General features: G+C 40.9%; 1 protein-coding gene across 12 annotated transcripts in view; it reads right to left on the bottom strand.

The window, feature by feature from the left end:
* LOC108161998 (protein bunched, class 1/class 3/D/E isoforms) overlaps window positions 1-23,606 on the bottom strand; it is a 109,143-nt gene that overhangs the window by 3,667 nt on the left and 81,870 nt on the right. For 8 of the 12 annotated variants that reach the window (XM_017296467.2, XM_017296474.2, XM_017296468.2 and 5 more), the window contains one exon: window positions 20,881-20,932. In XM_017296467.2, coding sequence (XP_017151956.1) covers window positions 20,881-20,932 — 52 coding nt within the window. Of the gene's footprint in view, window positions 1-1,861; window positions 10,062-20,880; window positions 20,933-23,606 lie in introns of those variants that run through there. The other 4 variants (XM_017296469.2, XM_017296470.2, XM_017296475.2 and 1 more) reach the window with 2 other exon arrangements.

Below are 23,606 nucleotides of genomic sequence, written 5' to 3'. Positions count from 1 at the left end.
ATGGGCAGGGTATTGCCAATGAAAAGCCCATTAATTGAACAATTGTGAACCGGGCGCGCGTTTTATTTCCTACGCGTTTCGTATGCAGCTCTCATTAGTCATACCTTCTTACATTCTACACGATAATATATAACACACACCCCGAATAGGGAGGGCAGTGGGCACGGGCACGGGCACGGGCACCACCATGAGGATGAGGCATGAAAAGCCATCGGAAAGCCGTCGCATGTTCTCGGAGCATGGTTTTTGCCTTGGCACCAGTGCCAAAAAAAACAAAACAAAGTATATACCAAAGAGCAATGAGAAATTATACGGGGGTAGGGTATTCTGCACGTTTTTTTCGCTGCTAATAAATAATTTTTATAAAAATATCCACTTTTATTTTTAGATCCGTGTACACTCATTAAAAATCGGCATTACCAAAATTAGAAGTCAGCGGACGACAGCCAAAATTTGATAAAAGTTAAGGCATAAATCGGTGCAAATCAAAAAAAAAAAACACAAAAACAATAAATAGGAAACCGCATTAAACAAACGCAAACCGGTTAAAACGGCTTTGGTTCTGCTCGGCTTTCTGTTAACAATGAGGTGCAAAAAAGCAGCAAGGTAAAAAAACAAACAAATTAATACACGGCATATACAGTCACGGCAGATAGACCTAAATATGTACATTGTATATCATTTATTTGTGGTTCCAGTCGCAGTGCCCGACAGCGCAGGTGTGTCTGGATGTTTGGTTTTCTTCTTTCCCATTTTATGTCTTGTCTAGATCTTTGTTTTTCTCTTGTTTTCTTTCGTATAATTTTCGTGATTTATGGCTTGGTCTTTGCTCTGGTCTTTTATTATTTCTATATTATTTTATTGATGAGATTAAAGTCCAGATGTGATCTGTTCCCGCTGCCATTCCTTCCATCTTTTATCAATTTTCTTTGCACAATTTATGGACCTTCTATTCGTTCAATTTCTTATCAGTTTTTGCTCAGACAATCCCCCCGAAGATAAGGCCTGGAATTGCTGAATTTATTGACAGAGATAAAATTAACCGCTGGACAGGTAACGGAGGTAAAGAAGCACTTGAGAAGCAGTCTTCTCTCTCTCTCTGTTTCGTTCTTTCCCTCTGAAGCAATGCTAATTATACACACACGTGCACGCATACAGGGAGCGAAGGAGGGTACATACTCATACAGAGTGTCTGTCTGTACACTGGAGAACAGAACCGGGTTGGGTTCGGTCTTGGGGTCAGGTCACGCGCTTCTCGCTCCCTCCACTCCACTGCCTCTCTTCTCTCCAAATCTCATGCAGTTCTCAATTTTTTCTTTCTCGTTTTGAATGTTTTTTTTTTTCGGTTGCATTTTTCTCAAACAAACATGGCGGAAGAGCCAGAGAGTCGCTGAGGCTGAGGTTTTTTCTTTTATTTTTTTCGGGTTTTCGTTTTTTGTGGTGTACACTTGTCGGGGTCCTTTTTTAGGTAGAGGAAGCGAACCGAACCGAGCCAAAACGAACCCTGGTGGTTCTTCCTTTGTCACAAAGAACAAAGGATTTTCGATATGATGAAATGATTGAAACCTCACTCTTTTTTTTTTTTGCACATTAGCTAAAGTAATTTTCTGACAAGTGACGGACACATTTTTTTTCTCATTTACCAGATTTCACACTATTTTTTTTTTTGTGGCTTTGACGACATTGAAAAATTACCAACAAAAAATGCCACACAGCCTCCGTGAGGCCCAAATATATGCGGGAAAAAATCAATAAAATTGCATCTAGTCTCAGTTGGAGACCAGGTAGAGAGACCAAGGTGTTAGAGAGGGATGGGTGGGGGGGATGGGATGGGGGATGTGCTGTCTCTAGATATACATACTTTTGCATTGGGCACCATCACATAGCAGGGGCTGTCGTAGCCCTTCTGCCAGATCTCGTAGAGCCAGTTCTCGGGCTGGCGCAGCGACATTGTACCCATCATATTTTTTGGCTTTTGGTCTGTGTCTTTATGGATTTTTTGGTTTATGGAAAGTGGAGATTTTTCTCCCTGCACTTGCACTGGCACAAAACTTCAGGTTTTTTTCTCTGTTTTCTTTGGATCACAGTTTTGTGTTGTATTTTGTGATATTTTTCAGCACTTCACTTTTAAATATTCTTCTTGCTTCTTGTTTCTTTTCAGCTCTCCTTTTTTGGGCTTGTTTGTGTGGCAAAAGTTTAGCAATAACTGAATCTGCTGCTTAGCTTTTCAGACTGATTTACGAGACCGGCGCAGAGCTTTTTTTTTCGTGCGAGAGCAGAGCTTTTGTTTCAATTGGCTTTTTGTTGCGGGGTTTTTGGAATTAATATAATTCACAAGTCTCTTGGTTGGCTTTTATTTACAGTAAAAATAATTATTGCTGTTACACACATGTATACATAAATTGTTCAAGCAATATATTTAATTCTTTCTCTTGGATTTTTGTAGCGATGTTGCGTGTAGCGAGGTTTTTTGGCGACTCCGAGTCTACTCTCCTCTAGCGGAGATTTTATATAAAATGGCAGCGCCGCAGCATGAGAGCCCGCATGCGCAATGGGAGAGCCTCTCTCTCACACAACTCTCTCGCTCTCTCGCCGTCTCTCTCGATCTCTTTGGCTTGACTGCTGTGTATCTGTCATTCACAGGCGGCACAGCTGTGTCTGTGCGTGTATGTATCTGCCTGCCGACGTCGTACCTACATATAAGCATTTGCCTTCGGCTCGCACTCGACCCGACTCTCTGTTTGTTTTGACGCGCGACTCGGACTCGAGTCGCGACTCTTGTGGCCGTGTTTTCCCATAAATTTACACGGTCTTCCAGCCACCTACCATCCCCTACTACCACTATATCTATATATACATATATTTGATCATCTTTGTATTTGCCAAAATGTTTGACTGAATTTTTTGGACAAGCCCCAAACAGCAGCCGGTTTTTGTTTTATTTAAAAAAAAAAAAAAATAAATAAAAATCCATATGTACGTGATGTTTTTTGTTGTTTCTTCTTTTCTCAGACTTTTATTATTTTTAAGCTGCGACGCAAAAACTTTACGACACTATTGTTTATCACTCATCTCGCACACTCTCTCGCTCGCTCTTTTATTTTTTGGGGTAGGGGCTCGCTGGCGTTCTTATAGATACTTTTTCGCTTGCCACGCAGTGGTTTTCGATTGCTGTGTGGGGAAGGGTGAGTTTTTCTCACCGTTTGCGCATTGCATTTCCGTCCAGAATCGAGTAAACAGCAAAACAAGGGGGGGAAAAAAGGGGGCAACTCCAAAATGGTTTCGTATCCAATATCCAACCCTTTCAATTCTTTCCGCTTTTGGCATTGACAAAATAAATAAATTCAAGGGCTTCAGCGAAGAGAAGAGAAGGAAATTCGAGTAGCAGCAGCAGCAGAATATTTTGCAAAACAAATCGAAAAATTTAAAACAAAAACCCCACACGGAACATATCGATTTCACGCGCATGTTGAGGGAAGACATTTTGAGTCAATCTATACCGTACAGATACAGATACAGATACTCGATCTATATATGTAGGAACAAAAGCCGGCACCCGGCTGACGTTTCATCAACAAAAAATTGTTCAAAAATGAAACCGAAACAGAAAAAACATCCGCATTGAAAATCAAAAACGAAATATAATCATAATACAAATAAATGGGAGGAAAACAATAATTTAATGGCATGAAAAAGCATCACTTACATGCACATTTTATGCAAATAAATATTCAACATGTCAATAGTTGCCAGGGGGACGGGGAGGGACGAGAGAGGGCACGCAAACTGCGTAGATGGGACGCATTGGGGCAGGGTTCTGGCTGATGAGTGCGGAGTGTGAAGTGGCGTGGCGGAGTGGGTGTCGAGTGAAAAGCGCCGACGACTGTGAAAACAGTTGAGAAAACACTGAAAAGTGGCACTTGAAAGCCTCTTAATTATTATGACTAAAGCCCCTCCATCCCCACCAGGGGATACTTAAGGAATTCCCTAGAGTTTTTTATACTGAACGGGTATATCTTTAATATTACAACCGCATTATTATCAGTGATACCATTCACGCATGTATTTATATCAATTACGATTTTTATAGAAGATGGTAGGGAGAACCATAGAGCTTTTTGCTGGATAAAGAATAAGTTGTAATTATTCCATATAACATACAACACCACTCGTAATATGTGCCTCGTCCTATACAAATCCGAACAGCTTCTCCTACTCCCCTAAGGAAAAAAAAAACGCATCTCTAAAGAACCCACATGTCTGGCTCGTGTCAGAATATTTCCAACAGTTTCCAGCTTTCGTATAGATTTTGCATGCATTTGGTGTGGACTGCATGCATAAACAATATTCATTCAAATGCCGCACAAAAACAATGAATATTCTTTGTCAGGGAATATGTGTTCTGTGTTCGTATTGATTTTTGTTGTGTGCATTTGGAATCAACAAATGAAACATTTCCAAATCGTCGCCGCGTCTGGCAATCAATAAAAATTGAGCTCCCCCCAACACCCACCCTGTAGCCCTAACAAAAACGGGTGCCCCCCAATGAGTGATGTGCGAGCCAGAGGGAGGGGAGGTACGTGGCAGGGGGGGTTTAGATGTTTTGTAATGCCTTGACCGCAGCCCAAGAACAAAGAGACGAACACATTCACCCCCTCTTCACAGACGGAATAAATATTGAATACAGGCGGAAAGAAAAGTTATAAAATATTTGAAAAATCAAAATCGAAAATAAAGGAAGGAAACCCTGTGCGCTGCCAAGGCGTCTGTGGAAAATTACACCATTCTACGTTTTGTTGATGTTTTCCTCCGTTGACTGTTGACTGTTTTCACGCCCCCAACACGTGCCCCACCCCCCCACCGCCACACACACGCAGTATAGTGTGTGTATGTATGTGTGGTGGATTGCGGTGGTGGTGGTAGTGGTGTGTTGAGGTGGGTTGTGTTGGGTGTGGTGGCTGTTTCGGTGTTGCTTTTGTGGTCGTGTGGGATGATGATAAAAAAGTGTTTTCTCGCATGCAACACACACACACACACACACACACACGCAATTACTTCTGAATCATTTAGCGGCGCGTGTCGCCAAATTACAGGCTCGAAGAAGGGGTTGCAGCAGTGGGGAAAGGGGGAATGCCGCTTCGTGTGCAGTTTTTTGTTTTAAAAAATTTTCCTCAAGTTGTTTTTTTTTCTAATTTATTTGGACTTTGGGCTTAAAGGGGCTTAGATTCAATTCGGTTTCGTTACGCTCTCTGGCTTTCTGCTGATAAGATAGGGTTATCAGCGCATTCAAAGCGAGGCATCTTGACAGGTTGTCCGACTTTAGAAAGTCCTCAAAACATGTCCATAAATGGGGCTGGATGGATGGGGCGAGGGAGGGCGGCAGGGCGGGGAGAAGTCATCACCGCCGTCAGACAGTCTACGGAATAAATGTTAGCCAAAAGGTGTGTCTATGCACAGACCCAGGGAAAGGTCTCCCCAGACGACAGTCTCCCCAGCGGAAATTTACAAGTGTTTTTCTATTGAGTCAGACAGAGAGAGGGAGAGGGAGCTGGGCAGCAGCCAGTGGAAAAATATTGTTATGAGTGCTCTCTTCATGGAGTGTTTTTTAGGTAACAGCTGTTTGTAGAGCCTGATATCTATAGAAGATCTGATGCTCAAGATCGTAATGGAAAATTTACATCAAATGTTGAAAGTAGGACTGATACACTTCTGATAGATGGATAGCTTCGAGACTCATTAATTATTACCAAATCGGTAGTGAACCATTAAGTTCCACAAGTTCTACTTTAGATCCCACCAAATCGATGTTTTTCTCTTCATTTACAAACACTCGAGAATCGTTTTATCTATTTCCTAAATATCCATTTCAACAGATTTCCATTGAACTTCCTTTTGGGCCTTTACCAGATTTCCCTGTTCTGTCCTGGAACCACTGGCATTCTCAATATACGATATGGTTCCAGATTCGAGATCATTTTGCCCAATAAACACAACTTATTGAGCTCGTTAAAGGAATTGTATTGCATTTCGTTGGACAATCGACAGAGAAAATGTTTTGATTAGTGATTTCCTTATACAATATCGAGGCAGAAAACTCTCTGTGTGTCTCTGTATGAGTATCTGTTAGATACAATTAGAAAAATTACGTCAATACAAATTGATAAGACAGAGTCTCTGTGAGAGAGTCTGTTTAGTCAGGGGTTCCACGTGTCAGATGAAAGTCAACACGCGCCAGGCATAAAGCACTTTATAGATGGATCTACTACCTGATCTGACGATCTTTCGGCCAGCTAAGGATTCAATATAGATCAGGGATATAAAACAATATCATACACCTAAAGCTTCTACAAAAGAACTACTTATAAAATTCTTCGCTTGTGCGTCTCGAGTCTCGATCAAGAGGCCTGAAAAGCCTCCCCTGAGGTGTTGCTCATTCTGTTAATAGTAGTCCCCTTTTTCTAAAAGTTGTGCCAATGTTTGCCCTAGACTCAAGACTATCTCTGCTATGATCTGTTCTGTTTCGTTCTATTTGCCTTTGGACACGCGAATCACGCTAAAGATGAGTGGGATGAGCTCTGAGGCTGATAAGCAGCCGCCCAGCTAGACAAAAAGGCAAACTGATAACAGACCACAACACTACACAGATGAAAATGTGCTGATAGTAGCAAGTATCCCCCCCACACCACACCCCTCCCAGGGTTTCAGTTTGAGCTGGGGAGAGTCGCGACAGCCATTTGAGAAATTTTGTTTTTGATTTTTTTCGATTTGCCTTCAATGAATTTCAATTGTCGATTGTCGGGTACCATTTAGCAGTAGGAAAGGGTAGGGCAGGGCCGGGCAGGGCAGGGTAGGACAGGCATCTCTGCGTCAGCAAAACAAAAATTGAATAAAAATCAAAAATATATAAATTGTACACCAAGAAGTTCCTCAATTCTGCTTAGAACAAGTTATGTTCTGCTTAGATTAGGTTATATTTTGATAAGAGCTGTTCGTCGCTCTGTGGTTCCGTTTGAAAGATGATAAGGGAACCTTTTTTTTGTTTTCTTTTTATTCTGGCCAAGGGAAACACCTTGGGTTGGGACTGGGTTTGTATGTACAACGGTCAAACGGCAACCAGCTGTCAGACAGTCAATCTGTTTGCCTTCTTCGATTATGGCAAACATTTGCTTGGACTAAATATATTTAAGAGAATGATCGATAGACAGACAGGTGATCGCTGATCGGCAGCCAGACAGCAAACAGAGAACAAACAAAGAGAGGCAAATATCGTATATTCTAGCGGTATATAATGCAAAAAAAAAAAAGATAAATACACATCGGGAAAGTGGATCTGCTTGGACATTGAGTGAAGTTTCCTTCAGAGAACATATCCATTTCTTGGTTACGGCTAAAGTAGAGCAGGTTTTGATTTTGGGTTTATTTTTTAATATTTTTTGTTCCCAACTAAACGATCTGCTGTCTTTTCCCAGTGATAACTTTCGAGTCTTGGAGGAGGAGTCCCCTCTAAGTAGTCTCTGAAAGTTGGCTTTTGAAAGATGCTCTGATTGATCAGACTGTCTTTGCCTCATCCGTATCCCTAAGACCGATTGACTTTTGATGACTTTTAGAGCCTTTCAAATACACATTCGAGCGCTCATGTCGTCAGTCTGCCGTCTGCCGTCTGTCGCACATCGTAAACCCCATGCTAACCACGACTCCTGTCTGAGTCCCAGTCTCCGACCACACCGAAATAAAATCTATCTAGCAGGCCATAAAACGCCAGTGTCGAGACACGAATAAGATGGTGAAATTGCAATTAAATCGCCAGACCAGAGGCTGGGCACTGCATGTGGCCTGCACTTAAATCCTTTTATGGCCCTGCACTTCGGGCTTCCTTCAGGTACGAGTCCAGGTAGAGGCACGGCCCGCCTGCTAATTGCATTCGAATGCGCAAATTAGTTGTAAAAATATCTACACGAGCGCCGAGTGGCACGTGTGGCACCAATTAACTTTTGCCCAGTGACAAATCTCTGGATGCCCAAGGCCTCCCCCTCACAGAAATCCTTTTCGCACACGAATCGATATATGTACATATGTATCTTTGATACACAAAGATATATCTCTTGGTTGCTTGTGGTTTATTTTTAGAATATTTCAATTTCAGCTGAATAGACTTTCATCTTGACCTGAATTTTTCGTGTTTTATTTTCTTTTATTTTATTTTTCTCTTTTTTTTAGCTTAATAACAAATTGTTAATTTGTTGGATTGGTTGCTCCTCTTTTGGTATCCTTGGAACCATTTCTGTTGGTCGATAATTTAATTGAAAAAACATAAAAATATTCTTCTTCGAATTACTTTCCGACAATTGGCGACAAGTTTTGGGTTAAGGACACCGAGAACACGCCAAAAAGAAATTACTGAAAGAATTTCAAGCTAATTGGAAACAAAGTTGTCAAAAAAAAGAATATATATACATATATATGTATTTTCCTTGGGTTATATCCATTACACATACATACATTCCTTTCCCAATTACGAGGCATTTGAACTTTTCCCAGAACCTATACAAAAAAAAATTTGCTCACATATCAAAGTTCTCCAAAAAAAAAAGGGAGCCGAAACTTGGTAAACAAATGAGCAGAGCAAAGAGGAATGATCGAGGAAAAAAGAAGAACCCTGCAACAACAATTAATGAAAAATTAAAACTGGAAAGCGAAAAAAAAACAATGCCCACAAATAATCATGAATTATTCAAGGCCAATCGAGGCAGCACTCACAATAACACTATTTTATAGACCCCTCCCCTCTGCACTCTATTAGTTTCCGAGTGTGAGTGATATCGTTCGATTTGTGTGCGGTGTGTTTACTATTTAGTGTTCTGCGAGACCCAATGAGACCCCCGTCCGGCAGTCGGCGAAAGAGTTGGCTCGTTTCTGCCCTCTTCCCTTCACATTCATATTCGCACTATTTGGGTATACCCTACGAGAAGGTAGTACCATGATTTTGTGTAGAGCTTTGAGATATCGCGGATCCCTAGATCGGGGTATATCGGAATCATTAGGAAGCAATGGCAATGATGGTTGGTGTAATCAAGCGACACCAAGTCGTATCTTACACTAAAAAATACTAAAAAATACTAAAAATACTAAAAACTAATACTAAAAATACTAACAACTAATACTAATACTAAAACTACAGCAAAAAATACTTTAAAAAGAGAATTTTTGGATTTGTACAATAAAATATTAAAAAATACTAACAAAATACAGCGAAAAATACTAATAAGATACATCGAAAAATATCAGAATTATAACTTCAAAAAATACTAAGAAAAAAGGTACATACATCTATAATATATTTCAAAAAATCCATTGAAAAGAAATGAATATTAATCATATCAGTCGTGACGTTTGGAGTTCAACCGACCGAGGGGCGCTACCGCATGACGTGTTAGAGGGAAGGGGAACACATAAACCTATATGCCTCTACCTAAAAATGTAAGGGTATCGCACCGTCACCAGAGCTGATGGTCTTTTCGTATTTATCTGTATTTTATCATGATATTTGCGGCTGATTTTGTTTTCTTTTGGGGTTGGACCCTAATGCGAAATAGCTTAATTATTTTGTTTTGCCAACGAAGCGGGAACAGAATGGGTAGGATGACATAAAAATAGAGCAAGATGGCTAGAGGCAGACAGACTCCCAATTGTGTTTCCATTTTGCTATTTTTGGCGAAAATAAACAAACAGGAGAGAAGAGAAGCTCCCCCGCATTTAACACTGGAACTTTTCAAACTTGTCAAACAATAATTTCCATTCCAATTAAATTTATTTGTGGAATTTTTCTTCGATCTTCGATCATGTTTTGATTGAAATTCATTGAACAGTTGTGGGATTTGTGGAAAATTTTCAACTACTATATCGAGGCGTACTCGAGTATAGTCATGTCTATGACAGATGGTTAACCGACCGATTGACTTACGCCGTCCGACAGAACCCGAGAGAGCAACAACATTTTGTTATTGTCTCATTCATTCTTATGATACGTATATTGCTGTTATTGTTGTTGTTGTTTTGCTTACCTGCAAAGAGAAGAAGCAGAATGAAGAGTGTCAAAAATAAGTAAACAAAATATGGGCGAATATTTTCTTAGACACATAAAACTGTGAGCTGTTAAATACTTTTCTCGGCATTTGTACGAATAATACGTATAATATATACTTTGTAGAGATGCCTTTAGTTTTTGGGGGTATTTTCTGGTATACAGATACAAATAAGAAATTTCCATTTCGAAAGTAAATAAATTGAAATTTCCACAAGGCCTATGAAATGTTTATAAATCAATTGTCATATCTATAAAAATTGAGTAATTATGAATATTTGTTCAATCTAAATGGTGCCTCTTTGGTGCCTCAGCTACTTTTCTGGCCGTTACTCTTGTGCCTATTCTATTTCTGTACGAGGGAGAGAGAGAGAGGGTGCGTTCGAGAGACTCCTCGCTCAGAGATGATCCTAGGAGCGAGTAGCCATAAAAGCTCTCGTCTTACGTACTCTTTGACGTTGCAGAGTGCGAGAAGGAGAGAGGAAATGTCTGTCCTTAGATTGCACAAATGAATTCTCTATTCTCTATTTTCGAAAGGAGCAATGGAGTTCGGAAAATACAATTTTCTTATTCATAATCTATGTATCTGTTCCATTCATATCAGAACCAGTAATTATTTTCTATGACAAAGAATTTCTTGCAACTATTGCCCCAGTCATGCTCTGTGTTGTTTAAGAAACTAATGAAAAATGAAAGAAAAATAACAAATGTTTCTCAATCGTTTCTCTGTCTCGTAAGTTATAATGCGGAAGCTAAAGTATTTTATATGGCGTCTAAAGACACACACACACACACACACCCACGAATACACATAGATACACACACCCATAGAGCTCTCTTTGATATACATATGTATATTTATGATCGTTTTGTTTTCGTAGACCAAAGGAAAACTTTCAACAGTGTGGGGGCCTAAATTTGCCACGGCTCTCATGCCCCGGCTCTCGTGTCGCGCCCGTTGCCTCGAGTGACATATTGGTGTCAATTAAAATGCAAAAGGCCCAAAAATACACCAAAGACAAAGGCAGCAGGCAGCCACAAAATAAACAAGCGGACACAACATTAATCGTCCAATTGCAAAATCTGTTTTTAAATTTAACGATGAGTTTTTGTATCAGTGCGTTGCTAAAATCAACAGCCAGCAAACAAATACGTATCGGGTGCGGGACCAAACGCGTTTTGTGTTGGTGTTCGATCATGGCCAAATTTAAATCGCACCAGACCGCAGCACAACAGAGCACGGCACACGGGCGGCAGGTAGGTAAGGTAGGTGTGTCTCGGCCAAGTGCCCACCCCAACGCACGCGCACGCCACGCCACGCACACGCAGACACGACGCACACACGACGACCGCTCGCTCCGCCCGAGATCAGATCAGATCTGATCAGATCGGTGCGGTTCAATTCAGATTGCTCCGAAGTTGTCGAACAGGTCTGGCCTCTCCAAAACAGACTCCCATACAAGTTGACAAACCCTCGGACTGGGTCCCTCGCTCACTCGCATCGATTAGCGAATGCACCGATCGACTAAACAGCATTTACAATCAATTCGAGAACCAAATGCACTTGAAATTATGCTAAAATATGTAGTTGGAGAATAACAGAGAAGACTGGACGGGCCTATGGGATTGGGGTACTAAAAATGCGACTAGAAATGGTGACATTTGATAGCCAATACAAACTAGTTATATGTATGGTGTTCGATGCCTATAAAATGTATAGCATTACATTACTTTTTTAATGGAATAATAATCCCCAATGTAACACACGAAGAATGCTACCTTTTTGACCGACTATTCTCGACGATTCTCTTTTGTAGCTTTCGCTTGTGCGTCTCGAGTCGAGCATCAGCGAGTGGCAATGGGAGCAAGGATTAAACTCTTCAAAAACAATCGAATAAATTTCTGAGCAAAAAATAATTTCCCATAAACCTCACAAATCTATTACATTAATCTCTTACACTCCCCCAAATATACCTCCACTATAGTCATTATTTTAATCACAAAATATGTGGCAATCCTTGACTTGAATAAACCCAAATAAACTTTTATATAGCGCCCAGCCGACAGCCGATCAAGCATTTGGTAAGTCCGTCAGGTATTCAACAGCTTTAACAACTTCAAACTCCATCGAAAACTGGTTTCAATCGCAGACTGTGATGTCACTAACCCAATTAGAAAGCAAGTGCTGCCACGACCAAATCGAAACGAAACAAAAACGGACAAATTGAACAATATTAAAATACTTCACAAAATACATATAAATAATTGCAATAAATCCCTGAATTCTGAAAATATATATTTAGCAGTGTTTTTTTTTTTTTTTGGTAGCAATAAGTTAATTAGGTCAGCAACTGTTTTTGTCAGTTCTGAATAATATTTTTGGGCTTTAATATTTTTATTTTGAAACGAATTTTTTTTTGCTTGGCAACAAAATTGGAGAAACGTTCAGCCAAAACAAAAATTGGCAAAGCATGGAAAAACTTTAGAGGCAGTCGAGAGTACAGACAATTTTGTGTGACAGCCGGGACAGCTGATTGGCATATTCAGTTGTTGCTGCAAAGTGGCACACACGCACACGCACACCCACACACACACACACACCCACACAATTGTTTTCGCCCCGAAGGAGAGAGATTTTCATAGACTGGACACGCCCACAAAATAATGGACATTCCCAAAGGTCAAACCCGGCAAAGAAGAAGGTCTAGGACAGGCAAAAACTTGACAAATACTTTTTTGCAAGGTTTATTTTGTGGCTTTTGTTTTGTTTTGTTTTTTTTGCCTGATTTATCATCGCATACGTTTGCGAAATTAAAAGCGATTAAGAATACATTGAGCTTTGTGTTAGCTTCCTGCATTTTGAAAAAATGCTTTTTTTAACGACTGAGCGAACGAGAGAGAACAATGACGGAAGATTTCGCTATCGCTGAGGCGGTTCTAGAGTTCAACGGATATGGCACAAAAGGTCAATCGGCACAATATCTAAGCCCCAATATATCACACAGACGGCTCTAAAGAGGGGAAATAACCAAAGACGCTACGGACGGACTATTATTAATTTTGAGTCAGACCCAAACGGGTTTTCGCCAGCGGCACAGAGTGAAAACTTTGAACTTTTGAAAGTCAAAGTGCTTTGTTGATTAGAAAAAACTTTTTGGCACTCATTAGGCTTTTTTTTTGGGTGCCTCTAAGCAGACAGGAAGCGCAGAGAACGAAAAGAATACAATATATAAATAGAATATAAAATGCCTAAAGGCAAAAACAAGAAAAAACTGAACGAAGAAGATGATGAATTGTGTTCGGATTTGATGAGTATCCGCCTCATTAAATTCGATATTAAGCAAAGTTTTTTGGCCGTATAATTGTTGGCCAATTAAACGTTGAACAAAAAGGAAAAAGGTAATTAATGATTAACACCAAAGAGAAATTATATTTAGCACGTACACTCCCCTCTTTAATAATCTAATTGATATTTTGCAATGTGGAAAGATAAGCGGATGGCACTTCAGCCCTGGGGTATTCGAAAATGCGTTGATAAACGACATCCAACATCCCCAAAGTGTTCCGATAGGACTGAATATATTCCCACAAGTGCCCTGGACTTCTAGTTCCGATATGACTGTATTCCCACGAGTGTAGGAGTTTCTATCTATTCCAATAGGAATTGGAGGGCTTGAGGGGGAAGAGAGAGAATGCTACAGCCGCTATCTTGTGGAGAAACGAATAGCGGAGAGCGGCAGGAGTAGAGTATCTGGAAGATAGAGACCTGTCACAGTACACTTTTGCTCTTTTGTCTTAAACAACAGCAGTCCAAGTGCCGAAGCAACGGCATTCAAAATAGAAGCATCTCGAATAGATGCACAGTGCACTTTTGTCTCCACAAAACAACAAACGTAGTAGACAGTACACTGAGCTTTTGCCTAAAACAAAACAGCCCTAGAGGCAAGAGCTTTGGGACGTCTGCTTTTCAAGGACAATGCACTTTTTGCTTACAGCCGCAGACTCATTCAAGACCTTCACCCTGCGCTCACAGCGTACTTTTCGTTACAACCGCAGTCCCACATTCAAGAACTCCACCATAGAGTCGCTTTGCTCACAGCGCACTTTCCGCTCTAGCATTCAAGCCCCCACCCTGGCTCACAGCACACTTTTGCCTGACAACAGTCGCAGCCATTCAATGCTTTCGCATTTTTGCGCGAGTATATTATGGAATTTGAGTTCGCTTGGCAACAGCAAATGAAAATTCAACTGCATCGCGTATGTACATATGTATTGCCGATAAAACTGACCCACTTTTGGAGCTGCAGCAGCTATGCACGTCCACAAAAAAAGCAACAACAAGCAACTTGAACGACAATTGCAAACTTAAACTAAAGGCTATCTTGTCGTAGTCGTGGCTGTAGTCTCCGGCTGGAAAATGTTGAATGTCTGGTCCGGTCGAGACTGTGGCTGACTGTCTGAGGGGGGAGGGCAAACAAGTTATAACCTAGCACAGCCTGGCTTTTTGGTAGAAACTCCTCAACCACCAACCACCCACTCGAATCCACTGCAACCTTGAAGGTGAAAAACAACGTTCGATTCGGGGAACTTTGTTTCCTCTGAATCTATTGTAATGGAACTCTAATTGCAGTTAACTTTTACCCGCAAATTGTGGCATCTATGAGTCACCCGCACTCGTTAGAGAGAGGGTAGGGGATGCCGTTGAGGTCACCCTCTCTCTCTCAGTGAAATATTAGCTCATGGCATTACAGACGACTACCTTTTCCTTTCCGTCAGAGCTTGTCTTGCATTTCACACGAACGGCGAGAGTCGGCGACCTCCACAAAGGCCAAAGCACAATGCACATCCAGAATCAGATGTCTTCAGTTCTAAAGAAGTCTCTTTATACTCGTTTTATGTAATACGTGTTCAGATGTTCAGATGTATTACAAAACAGAAGATCATCATCATATGGTCCCCGGGCATTGAGTGACTGCACTTTGTGACGCAATTTCGCTTTGAATGGTAGATGACGTCAGCTGCCCCTTCGACCCACCCACGGCTGTGTGACAAAGTCCAGTTGGTAGTTTTTTTAATGGGGGATAGAGATGGAAACAATCATAAAAGAAGATTTAGAACGACCATCTTGTACATAAGGATACAAAAGAGAAGCTGAATGGCCGAGAATCGATTCCAATCAATGTCTATCGATAGAAATCGATAGCACAATACACTCTCGACACCATTTTTAGAGACTAACTTTATTTTTTGTTGTCGTTTAGCTTTCAGGTCATCTTTTCTCCTCCCTTTCCTTTCCTTTCCTTTCCCTTTTTCGTGTCCCACTTCCCTCACTAGGCCATCTCTAGTTGTGCATAAATTACAGATCAACCGATAGACACGCAGCGGCAGGCCTTAGCGTCAGTGCCACGTCTAATTAGCACTTAACTGGCTCAAACCAATACGGCTTAGGATACCGAGCCCCGAGCACTCTGACTCGCTTTGTGTCGACCCGATCCGACCCACAGTATCGATTCTGACGTCAATTGTTTGAAAATTGCGGTGCGGTGCGCGAATTGTCAATGCAATTAGTTGCGGCTCTACCAAGTAGATCATGACAGAGTCGCTCTAGCGCAAAGCTGACGACTACTTGAGCATTGGTTATCGATACTCGCAAACAGAGAACTCTGACTCCAGCAGAGGGCACCGTGGCACGTGGCACGTGGCTAGGGCACGCCACAGAGACCGATGTTTGCCCATACCAAAGACTGTTTTAATTGTTGATTCTTCGTCTGTTATGCAATCTTCTTGCCGGCTTTCCCTTAACGATTCTTTTCTTCTTATCGGTGTTTGTTTTGTTGGAAAAGCAAATTATTTAACACACTATTCTGTGTGTGTGGGGCCTCCAAAACTCCGAAAACTCCCCACACTTGCACAAACAGCAGAACAGAAACGATGTGGGAGTGGTAAAACCCACCAGAGTCGAGTCAATGTGTTGATATTTGTATTTTATCTTATCTTTCATGCCTTTTTATGGTCTTGTTTATGGAGCATTTAAGTTCTGCATTTTGTTTTTCACAAAAGTTGACAGAAACAAAAGCCCAGCACCAGGCCCAGTGCTTGGTAGAGGGAGGCTCGACAGGCCAGCCCAATCCGAGGCAAAACCGAACCATAAATGTCATTAAGTCATTAACTGGCCTTAACATGGTGTTCTCTTCTTTATCTGCGTTGTTTTTCACAACTTCTTCCTCAATTTGAGGCAGATCGGTATGGAAATGGTTTGGGTATTTATGATTTCAAAATATTTACGGGGTCTGTAAAGGTGGAAACGTAGGAAGAAAGTCAGGAAAGGAAATACGATTGTGATTTGAATGGGATATACTAGGTATAACTTCTTATAAATGGCATAAGTCTTTCTATAGAAAGAATTGAAGTTGGAGAAACATTGCGGCACACGTTCCTGGACACTAAGATATCCGGCTCTCAGGAGTCTCGCTGGTAGAGAGCTGGAACTGAAAAGACAGATGGTGCTCTCTATTTGAACATTCGCCCTCTAAAGCTTAGCTCCTCCGTGAGGGAGAGCGGGTGTTTTCTTCATTCTGGCCATAAAAATAGTCCCATCGCAATCTGAGGCGCTAGAAAACATATTTTTCTCCAAAGAAGGTGGCTAAATCGCCCTGTCTATGGCTGCAGATCAAGAATATATACATTTTTCTTCCTTCTGGCTGCTACACAAATATAATATACCCCTGAGAATTCTGTAATGCCATTATTTATTGCTATCTTTTAATTACTTTTCTTCTTAGTGGCCCATCATCATAGAAACCCAACAACATCCAAGGTTTTAGCCTTACATTTTGCCTTGAATGGCCACAAATATAGGCAGTATTGCAAACCGAAGTCTAGTCTTTCTGCTTGGGTATTTCTTGCTGATAAGTCACTTATTTGTTTCTTCACTTAGCGCTGCTTGTGCCACTTTAAATCAATCACTAAATGTTAGTATAACCCAAAAAGCTTATCGATAGACGGCCTCCCACTTGGGGCGTGGGCATGGGAACGAACAAGACATAATCATTGGCGGCGCCTAGGCTCTGTTTCTTCTTTTGTTTTTCTTTCGATTGGAATTTGTTTTCTTTCTTCGACTCTGATGCCGGGAATCGAAGTACTATTCGTAGAAATTAGCATAGAAATTGAAGCGAGAGAGTGGCGTGGGTTGGGGTGGGGTGGGGTATATAGATTACACTTTATCAAGCGTTGATTTTTCTGGCGCTGGTGCCACAGAACAATGACAATGTCTGGACACATCGCATGTTTATTTCCATATTTGGAAAGAAAAAAGTGCGCAATACACAATGACGTCATTGTGAGACAGCCTCTGGGAATGATGATAGGTGATCTTTAATCGTATGAAATACTTAATTGTTTAAGGAAGCAAACGTTTCCTCTTACTCAAAGGGTGTCTCATTTATTATTTGCAAAAATAAATTACATTTTATTTATGGTACTTTTGTGGGGCCTCCTTCGTTCCTTTCTCTGCCCGTTCTCAATGCAACGTGACTCATTATCCGCCATCAGAAATCCGAAAATTGTGTGCTCATATCCCATTTTATGACAAGTGAAAAGCAGAAGCAGCAGCAGCACCAGCCACAGCCACGGAAACAATGGGAACGAAAGGATTCTAAAGATAACCAATGGGAAATGTCATAGGATTTGAATGAAATGCGCCAACTGTTGGGGGGTCTCGTTGCTGAATGATGAATAAGTAGAAAAATCATCTGGGGGCGTACAAACGGAATTTCATTGAGGTAAAAATATGTTTCTGATGCTAATTGGGGACCTCATTTATTTTTTTTTAGTTCATTTTCGTTTTCGGCAAAAGCAAAGTGAAGAAAACCAGAAGAAAACGTTTGAATCGCGGCACACGTGCCTGGACACTATGATATCCTCAGAACTACTTCTAGGTGTACAAAAATAAATAAACCCCTATAGTCTTTTAAAAACATTCATTATATTAAAGATTTCACATCGTTTCAGGTCTAAGAAGGGGAACAATAATGTTACGCTAGTTTTTGCGCTCTCCCACTTTCAGATTTAGATAATTTGACAGTCACATGTGAACGTTGAATGATGAAAAAGAGCTAAACCTCTGTGAAGCAAAACTCAGAACGATTAGCTTGTGGAGCGGCATATAATGAAGCAAAAGAAAGCGTTTACATCATGAAAACGTTGGATCATTCAACGTTGACATGTGACTGGCACTGACAGTGTTGCAAAAAACACCATTCAGAAGATACATTTTGTATAAAATTTCATATTTTTAAAGGACCTTCCTACAGCAGTAATGCAGATTGTCCTTTCAGGGCTAATCATTCGCTATGGAAAGCTTTTCCATCAAGCAAACGATATATCCGTGTAGCCAGTGTTGGATAACTCTATATAGCATCTAAAAATCTCTGGAATATATGGTGCTGTTATACATTTTAGCAAAAAAAAAATGCAAAACCTATATAAATATGTTCTCAGACACCCCGCGATATCTGTTCCATCTCTACACTTCACTCTCCTTGTCTCTCCCCCACACAGAGTAGCTTAGCAGCAAACGGATGTACAACATTATGCTGACTTTCACTCGAGACAGACAGAAAGAGAGATTGTGGAGGAAGGAAAGGCTGGCTTACTGGCGGTCTGTGTCACACAGCCAGACATCCAAAGCAGACCGCCCGAAGGCCCGAATGTCATTTCGGTGATTGAGTTGAATAATTATAATTATTATCTCAAAGCAAACAAAATCGTTGGTATTTTTGTTTTTTTTTACACTTATTTTTCATGAATTGGCAAACAATTTATGGCATTTTTGAAGTGTGGCATTTGCTGCGTGTGTGCGTGTGGCTGCGTGTGTGTGTGTGTGTGTGTGTGTGTGAGCCGAGATAAGCACTCCCATACAATTGCGGAAAAATGTCTGCCATTTGGTAAACAACACAAAAGCAGCTGATAAGCAGCTGGAGAGCAGGCTGCCTGAGAGAGCGGGGCGCTGGAGAGCTCATAAAAATATCAGCCCGATGCCTCGTATAAAATTTTATATTTTATTTTATTTTTTTCCCCCGCCAAGGTCAAAAGCAACAACAACAGAATTCAACGCATAAATTCTGTGGCAAACAAAAGTTGCGGGCAAGCGATGGAGGGGCACAGAGAAACAGAAATGAAATCCGTTGGGGGTGGGAGGGAAAATACTTTCACAAAGAGACAGAGAGAGAATGCGGGAAAACTTTTCTAGAAAGGAATTCGAAAGAAAGAAAAGAACTGCAGTGAAAATGAAACGAAAGTGTGTGTGTGAGTGTGCGTGTGTGTGTGTGTGTGTGGGGAGAGAAGAGCAATTGAATTGACCCAAATGACCATTATGGCTGGCAAGCGGCAAGTGGCAAGAGTACCAGCCACTGTCTCTCTGCATCTTTCAATTGATATTCGTGGAAAAGGAAAAGTTGATTGACTTTAAATGAGGCATGCAACATGTGGCCACCACAGACACGACACAAAATGTGTCACACAGCCAGAGTTCCGCTTTCGGTGGGTTTCTTTTAACAATTGAGGCTTTGATTCTGGCCACAAAAGAAAGCGTTGCCATCATCTAATGTTCACACGTGACTGGCACGCCCAGTGTTTGAAAACTCCATTAAGAAGCTAGAATTTTATGTAATTTAACATATTTTAAAGACTCTAAAGCAGCAGTACTGCTTCTGATTGTCGTGTGCTGTCTTTTCTCTGCATGCCATGCATTGCCATCATTCAACGTTCTATTACTCAACGTTCACAAGTGACTAGCACTGTCAGTGTTGGAAAACTCCACTAAGAAGCTAGTAGTGGATTTATTTAACATTTTTAAATGACTGTATTGAGTGTCGTGTGTGGTCTATCTCTCTTTTTATGGCCTATCATTCACAATGTTCTATTACTCTTATTAGTGTTAGAAAACTTCACTTTTTGTGGTTTTACTACAGAAATAATGTTTCAAATTGTCGAATCTCTATGCTTTCCTCCTTTTTATGGCTTTTAGGCCTGGAGTGGTAACATTTTCGATGCCAGTAGGTTGATTAGATTGCCTCAAATCGGATTATTCGCTGAGCCCATCAAGATTACAGCTATAAATGTCGTTGGCTTTCCATTCATGAAGTTCATTGAAAGCCCACGAAAAATCAATTGTCATCATCTTGGAAGATTGTTCATTCTACTCTTCGTTTAATTGGGTCTAAATATAGAATCGCCTCCATTGATATCCACGCTGAGAGGCAGCCTCTCGCCACCACAAAGCAAAATTCAATTCAATTGAACTAAATTCGTGCCTCAAGCACACACACACACACACAGCTGAAAGACAGAGGGAGACAGAGTAGGGGTCCACCATCCGCCATCCACTTGATTGAATTGTATCTTTTGGTGGCTCTGTCCGAGTATCTTTCGATGGGCCTTTCAATTGCTCTGTTGGCTATTTATGGACTGATGTCCAAGACTGGACCTGAGACCTTGCCCAATCGAGATTAAGAATGGATCTTCAACAGCAGGCAACCGCTTTCATGGTCAAAAGTTCAAAAACGTTTCGTTCAGTCCATGACGTCGCGTCGTCGTCTCTCCACTTTTATTTTTTTTTTGTTGTATTATGTTTTTCAGTTCCACTGATAAGACTTGTTAATTTATGACAGTTTTTTGTCCATTATAAAGATTAGCGATTTCATGTTATCTCCGCTCTTATCTATTTTATGACCTGATTGGTCATATTAATAAAACTCTGATGTAAAGACAATTAGAAATTGAATGGGAAGTGGACTTACCATTGCCTGTTCGATTTTGTTGTCAATCGCAACTGCACTTGTTCCAGATGCACTGTAAGAAAATTATGGGTACAATTAAGAATTGTTTAATATTTTATGGTGATGGAAAAATTTATATTTCTCAATAAAATCTTAAATCTTATACCATCACCCCTTTTCTCACTAAATCTCTCTCGCAGAGTAGCTTAGCATTACAGGATAAATCTTTAAAATTACTTTGCTGCCATATTGAACCTTTCACAATAGTGGGTATCGTTTTTAATTATCGTACGCATCATTTTGATCACATTTTAATCGTCTCTTCTCCAACGATTTAATAGCCTCATCATCTGTTAAACAGTCTGTTAACTCAACTCGCAATTAAAAACAAATCAAGCAATTTTTAGGCGCCTGAAGACTTTTTCCCCCAGGTGGGAGATCGTTGGGAGACCTTCGACAGCACGCTATTTTTGGCAATGTGACCTTGCTGACAGACAGACAGCCCGCAAATTGAGGTCAATATGACAATAAAACTTCCTCGATGCCGAGTTAAAGGTGAAGCCTCCCCTCCCCTCCCCTCACCGCCACTAATCTAAGCTCCCCATCTAATTGCAATGCCAAATGAGCAATTAAATTGTCATGAGGCCAGAGTGAAAGATGAATAGATATCTCATTTTGATTTCGATCGAAACCCACCTCTCCACCTCTTCAATCAATCTATCAATCAAGAGCTACGAAATAAACTCTCCTTAAGTAGGGAATGCAAAATTAAAGTATGTTTACGATCAATTTCAAAGGTATTATGCAGCACTGGCGTAAACTGGCGACATCCGACAACACTGCAATTTTCTAAGTCACATAAAAGCTTTTAAAAGTTGATTTCTTCTATGGTTCTAGGCAACACAATATCTGCTCACCTTGAAGTATCAGAAAGATACAAATGGAACTGGTCGAAGATCAACTCTAATGGCGGGTTTTTTGAGCACACAAAAACCTTTCAAGGACCCAACAAATTGCTTAATATACGCTCGAAAATCCCCTTTCAAACTGCTTAAATTAATCGTACTTTTACACAGATACTCGAATCTGAAATTCTATTTGAGAGAGCGAATGTAGAAACTCTGTAGAGCAATGAACCCACACAGAAACACGGCCATGATCTTGGCTAAAGACAACAACTTTTGCCACACTTTATAACGATGTGGGGGTACCGTCTGTCTGGCTGTCTGTCTGTCTGTCTATAATTTATCAACCAGCATGGCGTTTTTGGTTTTGTTTACTGCCACTGCCACTGGCACTCTGTGAGCTGGCACGCAAAAATTTCTAATTATAGGAATGGCCTATGTTCCACGGGAGTATGTGTGTGTGTCATCAAATGTCAGATGGCTTAAAGCCACAATTGTGGGCAGAGCATTCGACGAGGGAGTTCAATGTAGTGCCAGAGAGGGCTGTGAGTCAATTGGAAGGGTACGATAGATTCTAAGATGGTTAGTCAGGTACTAGGCTTGCAATTTTAAATATGTTTGAAGCTCAAGAACTTAACCAAGAGAAGGCGTGTGGGACCCAAATAGTACAGGGCCTTGGACTCGTGCACCAGGATCTAATAGTGGATAGTTCGTGATGTAGTGTCCCTTATCTATGTATCCCTAAGGACTCTTCCCAGTGGACAGAGAATACAACTAATTTTAAACATAATTCACATGGAAATATTATATATCCTCTGCTCACTAATTTTCATTAAAATAATTTTGGTTTTCACGATTACGTTCCATAAAAAAATATATATTCCACATTCCACCATAAAAAAAAATGTTTACTCTCATGATTAAAAACTTTTTTTGTGGCTGCCCGGCCTTTTGTGTTGAAATGCATTTTTATTTACGATTGCGGGTAAACGGAATGGAATGGATTGGAATGGGAAATGAGGCAGAAGATGAGATGCGATGAGACTTTGGGCATGGAATGGATTTGCAGCTGGCAGAATAATTAAAGTCAGTGGCAATAAAAAGCCGAGACGAGGAGCGCCGCATCAGAAAAACAGAATCATTTAAAAGGTGGCTCGGCAAAACGGCACGGAGACGAGACTCCGCCCTGAGTCACGGCCGACAAGGACGCGAAACGGACAGTTTTTTAACCTGAAAGGAGGGCCAAGCCAAGGGCCGTTGTCGGTCTTTTTTATGACTTTCCATATCTCGAGAAAAGTAAAAGTCTTGGCCCTCTCTCTCTCTCCCCCCCACCCCCCGCACATGCAACGGCCGGAGCAGGCGGTCGAGTGCAATGACTCATGTCGTGACTTTTGTTCTCTTTCTTTTGGCACAAAAATACGAGTGCGAGAAAAAAAAACAGAAATAAAACAACATTTATTTAGTCAATGTCATACGCGGACAGCGGTCAATGGCGCCTTTTGATATGGTTATTGTTGCTTTATTTGCATGGAGGAAAGGGGCGAGGAAGGAGTTGTTTGGGGGAAACCGTTGCGCGTGGCAAGCGAATGAAAATTCCAATTGGTCACGGGAATATGGGAACGAACAAGTCTTCGGAATGGGAATCGGAATCGGAGGCTAATTGAGGGAATTCCAAAGTAGTTCTATTGTTTTACTGTGGTACATTCCTGCTCTGAGCGAGACCTTGACATTACCCTTGTTTTACACTCAAAGAAAATCCTTCGGACTTGCTTGAGCAATAAAAAGAGAAATACCCTCGATGGAATGCGATTTATCAAGATTTTACGGGCAGAAAAATATAAG

The sequence above is a fragment of the Drosophila miranda genome, chromosome 4 (genome assembly GCF_003369915.1).
Source record: "Drosophila miranda strain MSH22 chromosome 4, D.miranda_PacBio2.1, whole genome shotgun sequence".
Classification (NCBI taxonomy): Eukaryota; Metazoa; Arthropoda; class Insecta; order Diptera; family Drosophilidae; genus Drosophila; species Drosophila miranda.
This window is presented reverse-complemented; position numbering and strand designations above follow the sequence as displayed.